Here is a 13,826-nt window from a genome sequence, read left to right as displayed (position 1 = left end):
CTATAGTCTAGTCTATAGTCTAGTCTATAGTCTAGTTTATAGTCTAGTCTATAGTCTAGTCTATAGTCTAGTCTATTGTCTAGTCTATAGTCTAGTCTATAGTCTAGTTTATAGTCTAGTCTATAGTCTAGTCTTTAGTCTAGTCTTTAGTCTAGTATATATATAAGATAGTCTATAATATAGCCTATAGTCTAGTCTATGGTCTAGTCTATAGTGTAGTCTATAGTCTTGTCTATTTTTTAGTCTATAGTCTAGTCTATAGTTTAGTCTATAACCTAGTCTATAGTCTGGTCTATAGCCTAGTCTTTGGTCTAGACTATAGTCTAGTCTAAAGCTTAGAGTATAATCTAGTCTGTAGTCTAGTGTAGTCTACAATCCAGTCTATAGTCTAGTCTAAAGACTAGTGTAACGTCTAGTCTAAATTCTAGTCTAAAGTCTAGTCAAAAGTCCAGTCTATAGTCTAGTCTGTAGACTAGTTTATAGTCTAATCTATAGTTTACTTTATAATTTGTGCTGTGGTCTAGCCTATAGTCTGTGCTATACTCTAGTCTAGATCAAAGTCTAATCTATAGCACGGAATATAGTAGTGCCTATAATCTGGAATATAAACTATGGCCCATAGACCGGGTTATAGTCTAGTCTTTAATCTTCTTTATAGTTTAACCAATAGATTAAAATGTAAACTAGTCTAATCTATACTTTATTCGTTGCTATAGTTTAAACTTTTCATATATTCTCCATAAATGTAATTACAACCGATTATTAGTTTCTGAGTGAAACTATAAGTAGTCACAAGGACACATTACAGCTTCTGCAATCATGTCATTTAATTTCTTACATTCTTTACAACAATTTTTTTTAGTTAATTACTTTTCAAGTGCAAGACCAAATTAAACAGCTACATTTTGTAACCTTGGCCCCCTACAGCAAAATATAACATGAGATTGTACTAAAAGAAATTGACAGGCATGAAAGACAATTAAAATCAGCTCATTAAATGTAACATTATTCTTTTTTTGCTGTTGAAGTGAAAAACAAGGTCCTTTGATGTATGAAAAGTTTGAGAAAAATAAATTTTTCTTTGTAATTTAAAGAAGTAAATTATAATGAATTTTAAAATGTATTAAGAAAATCTCTAGTATTGAGTATTGACTTCGCAGGAAATGACAAATTATTTTCGATTTTATTTTCTTAGAGTGCTGGTTAAACTACCAACTAACAGTTCTCATCCTGTGGCTATTTTCTTTGACTTTACACTAATTAAAGTATATTGCTGACTTTTGAATGCAGTTACAACTGTGAAATCATTTATTTTATGAAGCTTTAACAAATATTTCTAACTTAAGAGCTTTAATTACTTTGAAAACTGTTCTTTGGATTTGAAAATCTCCAACAGAAAAAACTGATTGTTTCAACAAAATTTAAAAATTACAAACAAAACAGCACTTGAGTAGATGAGAAACTCACTGATGAACATACTTTTCATTATACAAAATTTCATAAATAGCAAAAACAAAATTGTGTTAAATCCTGACTACCGTACGAAATCTTTTACTATTTAGTCAATGTAAAAGTGTGTGTGTGTATGAGAGTTTTTGTTAGATTTCCTGATATTAGCAGCAAAATAGTTTTTCTTTTTATGTCTGTTTTTGGAAACCTCTATTGTTAAAAATTTAACACATATTGTAACTACATACACTCTCTGTCATAATTTGTGATATACATACTCTTATGTGTGTATGTAATGTCATATCCTTAATATCCTTTAGGGTATAAAGAAGAGTGTTAGAAACCGAGTTAATGTGTGTATGTAGTAAATATTATTGTCAGTGAAACTTTCAGTATGTGTGTGTGTTTGTTCAAGTATTTGTCTGGGTGTTAATAAAATTTTCATTGTAATAGCTTTATAGTGTTAGTAAAATTTACAGTGATGGAGGAAACTGCTGAGTATCGACGCAAAAATATCCTTCCATGGTATACTCTATGGTCTATAGTCTAGTCTATAGTCTAGTCTATAGTCTAGTCTATAGTCTAGTCTATAGTCTAGTCTATAGTCTAGTCTATAGTCTAGTCTATAGTCTAGTCTATAGTCTAGTCTATAGTCTAGTCTATAGTCTAGTCTATAGTCTAGTCTATAGTCTAGTCTATAGTCTAGTCTATAGTCTAGTCTATAGTGCAGGCTATAGTCTAGTCCATAGTCTATTCTATAGTCTAGTTTATAGTCTAGTCTATAGTCTAGTCTATAGTCTAGTCTATAGTCTAGTATATAGTCTAGTATATAGTCTAGTCCATAGTCTAGTCTATAGTCTAGTCTATAGTCCAGGCTATAGTCTGTTATATCGTCTAGTACATAGGATAGCCTATATTTAAGTTTGTAGTCTAGGCTCTTGCCTAGTCTAGCCAATAGTCCCGTCTTTTATACTGTTTTATTTTAATATTGTTTTTAAACCATTTTTGAAATTTTTTCTTTAAAAAGAGTTGTTATTAACAATCTCTACTTAAATATAATTACATATTATTATTAAAACTTTTATTAATTCCTCATTTACAATAAAAACATAAACTCAGAAAAAAGTAAATATATTTTATTTACAACACAAATATTACTATAGATTTTTGCTATAAAGTTGTTAATTAAATTACTATAATTAATACATTTACATATAATTTCTTTGTGTGCAAAAAAACTCATAACATTGATTAACAACAAATATACATTAAAAATCTTTTAATCCTTATTTTTTAAAACTTTAATAATACTTTATGATTGATTTACTAGTATTATAAATATGTTTGTATGTATGTGTGGCTAGGAAACCAGTTAAATATTTTTTCAATGATGTAAATTACGAGTTAAACAAGAAAATCGCATAACAGTTACAATATGTTAAATTTCACACATACAAATCATGCACGGATATCTGTCTGTCTGTCTTTCTGTCCGTTCATCTATAGCAAATGTTAAACAAAAAATAATTATTAAAATGAAAAGAAGATTCTGTTCTATTAATTTTTTTCAAAACCCGTAGGATAAATTTATATTATTAAGATAATTTATAACTTCTTTTGTTAGAATTCTTTCATATTTTCCTATAGACATTTTTACTGAAACACACAATATTAAGTTAATAATAATGACAATAAAACATATTGTTGTTGCACGATAATGACAGGGATGACAATGCTGCAGATGTTGCTGCTGATTTAAAGCATTATGTTGTTGTCATTGATGACTGTTTTTAAAGTGACATAATGTAAAGATTTTAATCTTTTTTTTCTGGGTATAAAACATGCGATCAAATCTGGTGTTACATTTTCGTACAGGAGACAACTTGGTAAACAATAAGTTAAGAAGAAAAACATAAATAAAAAAACTATTAACCAAATAACCCAGCGAACATAAGGAAACTAAAGAAAGGAATGAACATACTGGACTTTAGAGTAAACTGTAGACAACGAAATAAACTAGGTTATATAGTAGGCTGTTGACCAGACTATAGACTAGACTATAGACTAGAATATAGACTAGACTATAGACTAGACTATAGACTAGACTATAGACTAGACTATAGACTAGACTATAGACTAGACTATATAGTCTATAGGCTAGTCTATAGTCTAGTCAATATTCTAGTCTATAGTCTAGTCTATAGTCTAGTTTATACTCTATTCTAGTCTATAGTGTTATAGTCTTTAGTCTAGTCTATAGTCTACTCTATAGTATATTCTATAGTATATTCTATAGTCTTTTCTATGTTATATAATAAACTTGGTCCAGTTTTCATTCTCACTCTTTATGTGTGTTAACGATTATTTTCCAACTACTTTTATAACTACTACATGGAACACTCTGCACCAGACTTCCACTGCCTGCTGCCTGCAATTCATTCAAGATTAAAGTGTAGTTTACATAAAATTCAATTGTGGTCGCTGGAGTTTTGTTAGAATTCATTGTCTATATGGACCAAAAAAGGATTTACATTTGTTAGCAGGACTTTGGTTTAGTTGTTGTTTTTTTTTTCATAAACTAGTTAAAGATAGAAAATTTTTTGCAAAAAACAATATGCTTTGAAATGATTGTCCTTATTGTCGTAGTAGTATTGTTTTGTAAATGCCGCAATCATTGTTAGGGACTTAACTACATCCGTAAAAGTAGTTAAAGATATAAAAAGTGTTGTAATAAATGTTTAACATATAAAGGAATTTAAGGATAATAATAAGAATACCGTTTTTATTAATAATAATAATCTTACGTAACGGGGGTAAAAGTTTGTCACTTACTTGTGCGTAGCAAAAATGTTACACAATTTTAAAATTGAAAATTAAAACTTAACTGTTTCTATTAGTTTACATTTTTGGAGGCCACTTAAATGTCTACCAAATGTCGACATTTGTCTTGAACATTTGATTTTTATTCTTGACACATTATCATGTTTTTTCTTTTGTTTTTGTCAAAATTGTTATAAAAATATTTTACCTATAAAAATGTGTAACAATGTGTTAAATTTAAACTCAACGATACAAAAATCTGACACAATGACGTGCAACTTATTTTCATGTTTTTTTTCATTTTTTTTTAAATCCAACTAATCCCAGCAAGCAGTGTAGTATATAGTCTAAATTTTAGTCTAGTATATATACTAGATTTTAGTTTAGTATATAGTTTATTCTATAATTTAGTATACAGTCAAGTCTATAGTCTAGTAAATAGTCAAGTCTATAGTCAAGTCTATAGTCTAGTCTATAGTCTAGTCTATAGTCTAGTCTATAGTCTAGTCTATAGTCTAGTCTATAGTCTAGTCTATAGTCTAGTCTATAGTCTAGTCTATAGTCTAGTCTATAGTCTAGTCTATAATCTAGTCTATAGTCTAGTCTATAGTCTAGTCTATAGTCTAGTCTATAGTCTAGTCTATAGTCTAGTCTATAGTCTAGTCTATAGTCTAGTCTATAGTCTAGTCTATAGTCTAGTCTATATTCTAGTCTATAGTCTAGTCTGTAGACTAGTCTATAGTCTAGTCTATAGTCTAGTCTATAGTCTAGTCTAAAGTCTAGTCTATAGTCTAGTCTATAGTCTAGTCTATAGTCTAGTCTATAGTCTAGTCTATAGTCTAGTCTATAGTCTAGTCTATAGTCTAGTCTATAATCTAGTCTATAGTCTAGTCTATAGTCTAGTCTATAGTCTAGTCTATAATCTAGTCTATAGTCTAGTCTATAGTCTAGTCTATAGTCTAGTCTATAGTCTAGTCTATAGTCTAGTCTATAGTCTAGTCTATAGTCTAGTCTATAGTCTAGTCTATAGTCTAGTCTATAGTCTAGTCTATAGTCTAGTCTATAGTCTAGTCTATAGTCTAGTCTATAGTCTAGTCTATATTCTAGTCTATAGTCTAGTCTGTAGTCTAGTCTATAGCCTAGTCTATAGTCTAGTCTATAGCCTAGTCTATAGTCTAGTCTATAGTCTAGTCTATAGTCTAGTCTATAGTCTAGTCTATAGTCTAGTCTATAGTCTACTCTATAGTCTAGTCTAGTCTATAGTCTAGTCTATGGTCTAGTCTATAGTCTAGTCTATAGTCTAGTCTATAGTCTAGTCTATAGTCTAGTCTATAGTCTAGTCTATAGTCTAGTCTATAGTCTAGTCTATAGTCCAGTCTATAGTCTAGTCTGTAGTCTAGTCTATAGTCTAGTCTGTAGTCTAGTCTATAGTCTAGTCTGTAGCCTAGCCTATGCTCTAGTATATAGTCTAATTTATAGTCCTGTCTGTGATCTAGTCAATAGTCGAGTCTATAGTCTTGTTTATATTCTAGTCTATAGTCTAGTCTGTGGTCAAGTATATTGTCAAGTCTATGGTCTAGTCTATAGTCTATTCTATAGTCTAGTCTGTAGTTTAGTCTATGGTCTAGTATTTGGTTTAGTATATAGTCTAGTTATAGGATAGTCTTTAGACTAGTCTATAGTCTAGTCTATGGTCTAGTTTGTAGTCTAGTCTATAGTCTAGTCTATAGACTAGTCTATAGACTAGTCTATAGTCTAGTCTATAGTCTAGTCTATAGTCTAGTCTATAGTCTAGTCTATAGTCTAGTCTATAGTCTAGTCTATAGTCTAGTCTATAGTCTAGTCTATAGTCTAGTCTATAGTCTAGTCTATAGTCTAGTCTATAGTCTAGTCTATAGTCTAGTCTATAGTCTAGTCTATAGTCTAGTCTATAGTCTAGTCTATAGTCTAGTCTATAGTCTAGTCTATAGTCTAGTCTATAGTCTAGTCTATAGTCTAGTCTATAGTCTAGTCTATAGTCTAGTCTATAGTCTAGTCTATAGTCTAGTCTATAGTCTAGTCTATAGTCTAGTCTATAGTCTAGTCTATAGTCTAGTCTATAGTCTAGTCTATAGTCTAGTCTATAGTCTAGTCTATAGTCTAGTCTATAGTCTAGTCTATAGTCTAGTCTATAGTCTAGTCTATATTCTAGTCTATAGTCTAGTCTATAGTCTGGTCAACAGCCTACTATATAACCTAGTTTATTTCGTTGTCTACAGTTTACTCTAAAGTCCAGTATGTTCATTCCTTTCTTTAGTTTCCTTATGTTCGCTGGGTTATTTGGTTAATAGTTTTTTTATTTATGTTTTTCTTCTTAACTTATTGTTTACCAAGTTGTCTCCTGTACGAAAATGTAACACCAGATTTGATCGCATGTTTTATACCCAGAAAAAAAAGATTAAAATCTTTACATTATGTCACTTTAAAAACAGTCATCAATGACAACAACATAATGCTTTAAATCAGCAGCAACATCTGCAGCATTGTCATCCCTGTCATTATCGTGCAACAACAATATGTTTTATTGTCATTATTATTAACTTAATATTGTGTGTTTCAGTAAAAATGTCTATAGGAAAATATGAAAGAATTCTAACAAAAGAAGTTATAAATTATCTTAATAATATAAATTTATCCTACGGGTTTTGAAAAAAATTAATAGAACAGAATCTTCTTTTCATTTTAATAATTATTTTTTGTTTAACATTTGCTATAGATGAACGGACAGAAAGACAGACAGACAGATATCCGTGCATGATTTGTATGTGTGAAATTTAACATATTGTAACTGTTATGCGATTTTCTTGTTTAACTCGTAATTTACATCATTGAAAAAATATTTAACTGGTTTCCTAGCCACACATACATACAAACAATATTTATAATACTAGTAAATCAATCATAAAGTATTATTAAATTTTAAAAAATAAGGATTAAAAGATTTTTAATGTATATTTGTTGTTAATCAATGTTATGAGTTTTTTTGCACACAAAGAAATTATATGTAAATGTATTAATTATAGTAATTTAATTAACAACTTTATAGCAAAAATCTATAGTAATATTTGTGTTGTAAATAAAATATATTTACTTTTTTCTGAGTTTATGTTTTTATTGTAAATGAGGAATTAATAAAAGTTTTAATAATAATATGTAATTATATTTAAGTAGAGATTGTTAATAACAACTCTTTTTAAAGAAAAAATTTCAAAAATGGTTTAAAAACAATATTAAAATAAAACAGTATAAAAGACGGGACTATTGGCTAGACTAGGCAAGAGCCTAGACTACAAACTTAAATATAGGCTATCCTATGTACTAGACGATATAACAGACTATAGCCTGGACTATAGACTAGACTATAGACTAGACTATGGACTAGACTATATACTAGACTATATACTAGACTATAGACTAGACTATAGACTAGACTATAGACTAGACTATAAACTAGACTATAGAATAGACTATGGACTAGACTATAGCCTGCACTATAGACTAGACTATAGACTAGACTATAGACTAGACTATAGACTAGACTATAGACTAGACTATAGACTAGACTATAGACTAGACTATAGACTAGACTATAGACTAGACTATAGACTAGACTATAGACTAGACTATAGACTAGACTATAGACTAGACTATAGACTAGACTATAGACTAGACTATAGACTAGACTATAGACTAGACTATAGACTAGACTATAGACTAGACTATAGACTACACTATATACTAGACTATAGACTACACTATAGACTAGACTATAGACTAGACTATAGACTAGACTATAGACTAGACTATAGACTAGACTATAGACTAGACTATAGACTAGACTATAGACTAGACTATAGACTAGACTATAGACTAGACTATAGACTAGACTATAGACTAGACTATAGACTAGACTATAGACTAGACTATAGACTAGACTATAGACTAGACTATAGACTAGACTATAGACTAGACTATAGACTAGACTATAGACTATACTATAGACTATACTATAGACTAGACTATAGACTAGACTATAGACTAGACTATAGACTAGAATATGGACTAGAATATGGACTAGACTATAGACTAGACTATAGACCAGACTATAGACTAGACTATAGACTAGACTATAGACTAGACTATAGACTAGACTATAGACTAGACTATAGACTAGACTTTAGACTAGACTATAGACTAGACTATAGACTAGACTATAGACTAGACTATAGACTAGACTATAGACTAGACTATAGACTAGACTATAGACTAGACTATAGACTAGACTATAGACTAGACTATAGACTAGACTATAGACTAGACTATAGACTAGACTATAGACTAGACTATAGACTAGACTATAGACTAGACTATAGACTAGACTATAGACTAGACTATAGACTAGACTATAGACTAGACTATAGACTAGACTATAGACTAGACTATAGACTAGACTATAGACTAGACTATAGACTAGACTATAGACTAGACTATAGACTAGACTATAGACTAGACTATAGACTAGACTATAGACTAGACTATAGACTAGACTATAGACTAAACTATAGACTAGACTATTGAATAGACTATAGACTAGACTATAGACTAGAATATAGACTAGACTATAGACTATAAACTAGACTATAGACTAGACAATAGACTAGACTATAGACTAAACTATAGACTTAACTATAGACTTGATTATAGTCTATACTACAGACTAGACTATAGAGTAGAGTATGTACTATAGTCTAGACTATAGACTAGACTGTAGACTAGACTATAGACTAGACTGTAGACTAGACTGTAGACTAGACTTTGGACTAGACTTTAGACTAGACTGTAGACTAGAGTAGTCTAGACTAAACTAAAAGCTAGCTTAAAAGGTACTAGAGTAGACTATATATATATTAGACTACAGGTATATATATATATATATATTATATTATATATATATATATATATTATATATATATATATATAATATATATATATATATATATATATATATATATATATATATATATTATTATATATATATTATATATATATATATATATATATATTAGACTGCAGGCTAACTATAGATTACCCATAGGCTACAGGTCAGACTGTAGGCTATACTATAGAGTACTTGTCAGACTATAGGCTATACTATAGAATACTTGTCAGACTACAGACTATTTTTAGGCTATAGTTCATGTTGAATAGGCTATAGATTAGTCTACAGCATAGTCCATAGGCAAGACTCCGGACTTGACTAGAGAAAAATAGGTTATAGACTATAGTGTATACACTATTGTCTATTCTGGACTATTACCTAGACTAGTCTATAGACAAGCCTAAACAATATAAATATATACCAAACTAGACTATTAATCAAACTAAACTTGTAAATACTGTACCATCCTACTAAAGATGTTGTGTTGAATATTTAAAAAACTCGCAACTAAAACATGATTCAACTACTAACTCACACCAAAATATTACAAAAACTTCTCGTAGTAAACAACACCCACAAAAAAATTTATCTTCAACAGCAAGAATTTCACATGGATCCAGAAATAAATACACGGAAATATAGACATAAATAAATTTTGTAAAACTGTAACTGTTACATTAATGTGACTCATTAAATGAGAGCATGGCGCGAATATGTATGTAATATATGTAAAGAAAAATACATAGAATGTTTTAATATACATGTATGCGTATAAATTTATGCGTGTTTTTGGGTGTGTGTAAAAGTTAACAAGTAATTGTATTAACGTGACTACATTTTGGGAGAAAATCATCGTACGCATTATGGTCAATGAATTTTGTCTAGTTGTATAACAATGTGACTATATGTTTAGGTGTGAACATAGCAGTAGGAGTATGTCTGCCGACATGTGTGTTCTTTTCGTATTTATGTTTTATATAATACCGTTGTTTTGGGGTGTTTAACTTTGTGTTGGTGAAATATTTTGTGAAAAATGTTTATTTTACGAGTACTTAACACGTCAACACTTAATATAATAGACACATATAGAAACAGCTTTATAACAATTACATAAATACTTATATGTATATAGATACTTATACACGTGAATATACTATATATAGGTAGCTATGTATGTATGTGTTTACACTTAAATACATAAACAACAAACAATGTGTTTTAACAAATTTAATGTTGTACATTAACTTAATTCTAATTTTCCCTTGTAAATATTCACACACACACACAGACATACTTGTCTAAGCGATTAATTAGATAAACAACATTTGCAACTCATTAGATGTTTGTGTAAAACAAATACAACAACCAACAACAATAACAACAGAAGACTTAAACAATAGAGTTAAGAACAATATAGACTTATTGGACCACTGATATTAAAGAGTGTTTTCTCTTCACAAAGTTTTTGTTGAACACCAAAGTGCTTAATTTCAATAACAGTGGAACCTCTTAGTACACGAAAAGTAAAAGTTTGTAAAAGCCCACAAACAAACAAATTTGAAAAAATTTAGGAAAATTGTCAAATTTTAATTATATTAAAAGACGTATGAGTTATATTATACTTCTGTTTTGTACAACACTGCGTATGATTAATTTTATTAAAAAAAATTATTAATTGTACTTTAAAATGTGCAACATTTTCTAATAGAAAATACTTGCTCAACATATATATGTTTAACGGAAAACCTTGTCGTTTTTTTAAACTTTCTACTGTTTTCTTTACATGCATTAGTAATTACTTTTCAACAGAATACACTATATTTAACATGAACATGTGACTTTATCTGCTATTCTTAATAAAAAAAAAAATATATCAATTAGTGTATAACAAATAAAAATGTGCAAAAACAACAAAAAAATTGTAATTAAATGAACAGCAAACATACTAGAAGAAAATAAATAAATTAATAGGGAATAGAAATGTGTAAGAAGCAGCTAAATTAAACAGAAATGAAAATCTAATGTAGGAAATATAAAAATTTAAAAGCTAATTCGATCTATTGAACCTAGACTAAACTAGAGACTTGACTAGAGTTTAGACTAGCGACTAGACTAGATATTAGACTAGAGACTAGACTAAAGGTTAGATTATAGTCTGATCTACAGTCTAGCATTTAGTCTAGTGTATAGCCTAGTCCAATCTTTAGCCTGTTCTATAGGCTAGCCTAGTCCTTAGTTAAGTCTTTAGTCTAGCCTATAGCCTGCAGCCTACTGTATAATCTAGTGTGTAGTCTACTACATAATCTAGTTTATATTGTGCTCTAGTCAATAGTGTAGTCTGTAGTCTGCTCTAAAATCAAGACAATAGTCGAGTCAATATTCTCACATAGTCTATAGTCTAGTCTATAGTCTAGTATATAGTCTATAGTCTAGTCTATAGTCCAGTCTATAGTATAGTCTAGTCTATAGTCTAGTCTATAGTCTAGTATATAGTCTAGTATATAGTCTAGTCTATAGTCTAGTCTATAGTCTAGTCTATAGTCTAGTCTATAGTCTAGTCTATAGTCTAGTCTAGTCTAGTCTATAGTCTAGTCTATAGTCTAGTCTATAGTCTAGTCTATAGTCTAGTCTATAGTCTAGTCTATAGTCTAGTCTATAGTCTAGTCTATAGTCTAGTCTATAGTCTAGTCTATAGTCTAGTCTATAGTCTAGTCTATAGTCTAGTCTATAGTCTAGTCTATAGTCTAGTCTATAGTCTAGTCTATAGTCTAGTCTATAGTCTAGTCTATAGTCTAGTCTATAGTCTAGTCTATAGTCTAGTCTATAGTCTAGTCTATAGTCTAGTCTATAGTCTAGTCTATAGTCTAGTCTATAGTCTAGTCTATAGTCTAGTCTATAGTCTAGTCTATAGTCTAGTCTATAGTCTAGTCTATAGTCTAGTCTATAGTCTAGTCTATAGTCTAGTCTATAGTCTAGTCTATAGTCAAGTCTATAGTGTCTATAGACTAGTCTATAGTCTAGTATATAGTCTAGTCTATAGTCTAGTCTATAGTCTAGTCTATAGTCTAGTCTATAGTCTAGTCTATAGTCTAGTCTATAGTCTAGTCTATAGTCTAGTCTATAGTCTAGTCTATAGTCTAGTCTATAGTCTAGTCTATAGTCTAGTCTATAGTCTAGTCTATAGTCTAGTCTATAGTCTAGTCTATAGTCTAGTCTATAGTCTAGTCTATAGTCTAGTCTATAGTCTAGTCTATAGTCTAGTCTATAGTCTAGTCTATTGTCTAGTCTATAGTCTAGTCTATAGTCTAGTCTATAGTCTAGTCTATAGTCTAGTCTATAGTCTAGTCTATAGTCTAGTCTATAGTCTAGTCTATAGTCTAGTCTATAGTCTAGTCTATAGTCTAGTCTATAGTCTAGTCTATAGTCTAGTCTATTTTCTAGTCTATAGTCTAGTCTATAGTCTAGTCTATAGTCTAGTCTTTAGTCTAGCCTATAGTCTAGCCTATAGTCTAGTCTATAGTCTAGTCTATAGTCTAGTCTATAGTCTAGTCTATAGTCTAGTCTATAGTCTAGTCTATAGTCTAGTCTATAGTCTAGTCTATAGTCCAGTCTATAGTCTAGTCTATAGTTTAGTCTATAGTCTAGTCTATAGTTTAGTCTATAGTCTAGTCTATAGTCTAGTCTATAGTCTAGTATATAGTCTATTCTATAGTCTAGTCTATAGTCTAGTCTATAGTCTAGCCTATAATCTAGCCTATAGTCTAGTCTATAGTCTAGTCTATAGTCTACTATACTCTAGTCTAGTCTTTAGTTAAGTCTATAGTCTAGTCTATAGGATACTCTATAATATTGTCTAAGTATAATCTGTATTATTGTCTTTAGTATAGTTTATAGTCTAGTCTATAGTCTAGTTTATAGTCTAGTTTATAGGTCTATATGCTAGTCTATAGTTCATAGTTTAGTCAATGGCTAATAGTCTATAATTTAAAATTTATTAATTTGATTTTAATGCATTTTTATTAAATTAATTTTTTTCTTTATTTTTCTTTGCAGGTAAGAATTGAATTATGATTTTATCTATTTATGGGTCTTTTTCAACTACATATAAAGTAGATAATCACATATATATATAATTTAAAAGTCGTCATATGAACATATACATGTACATACATATACATATATCTCTTTGTATGTGTTTATCTTAATATCTAAAAAATATCTCTGGTAAGTTGTATTTTAAACAAAATCTTTTCATTTCTAAAATTTTCTATGAACTGAATTTATTTACTTCTCAATAAAAGACTTTAACGAAAGACTCTTAAGACTCTTTCTTTATAAAAGCAAATATTTTTCTATTTAGAAAAAATATAAAACCATTAATAGATAATAATAGATATTTAAATATAAAGTGAACAAATTTAAGTCTAAAAAGATTTATATATTTTTATTTAAAAGCTATTTAGAGTTGTTATATTTTATAGATTTTTAAATATATTTTCTAAACAACATATTCATATTTTCCCATATAACAACATGAGGTCCTTTTCTAAACAAATAAATAAATTGATTCCTGGCTGCT

At 29.2% G+C, this 13,826-nt stretch overlaps 1 protein-coding gene across 1 annotated transcript in view; it reads left to right on the top strand.

Annotated features, from left to right (window-relative positions):
* LOC111682769 (dynein axonemal assembly factor 6) overlaps window positions 1–13,480 on the top strand; it is a 41,594-nt gene extending 28,114 nt beyond the window's left edge. The window contains exon 3 of the mRNA XM_046953161.1: window positions 13,301–13,480. Within this exon, the coding sequence (XP_046809117.1) occupies window positions 13,301–13,318 (18 nt within the window). The 3' untranslated portion in view covers window positions 13,319–13,480. The remainder of the gene's footprint in view (window positions 1–13,300) is intronic.
* Window positions 13,481–13,826: the final 346 nt, after the last annotated feature.

This window comes from Lucilia cuprina, chromosome 5, assembly GCF_022045245.1.
Source record: "Lucilia cuprina isolate Lc7/37 chromosome 5, ASM2204524v1, whole genome shotgun sequence".
Classification (NCBI taxonomy): Eukaryota; Metazoa; Arthropoda; class Insecta; order Diptera; family Calliphoridae; genus Lucilia; species Lucilia cuprina.
The sequence above is the reverse complement of the archived record's forward strand: the minus strand, read 5'-3'. Positions and strand labels throughout refer to the sequence as shown.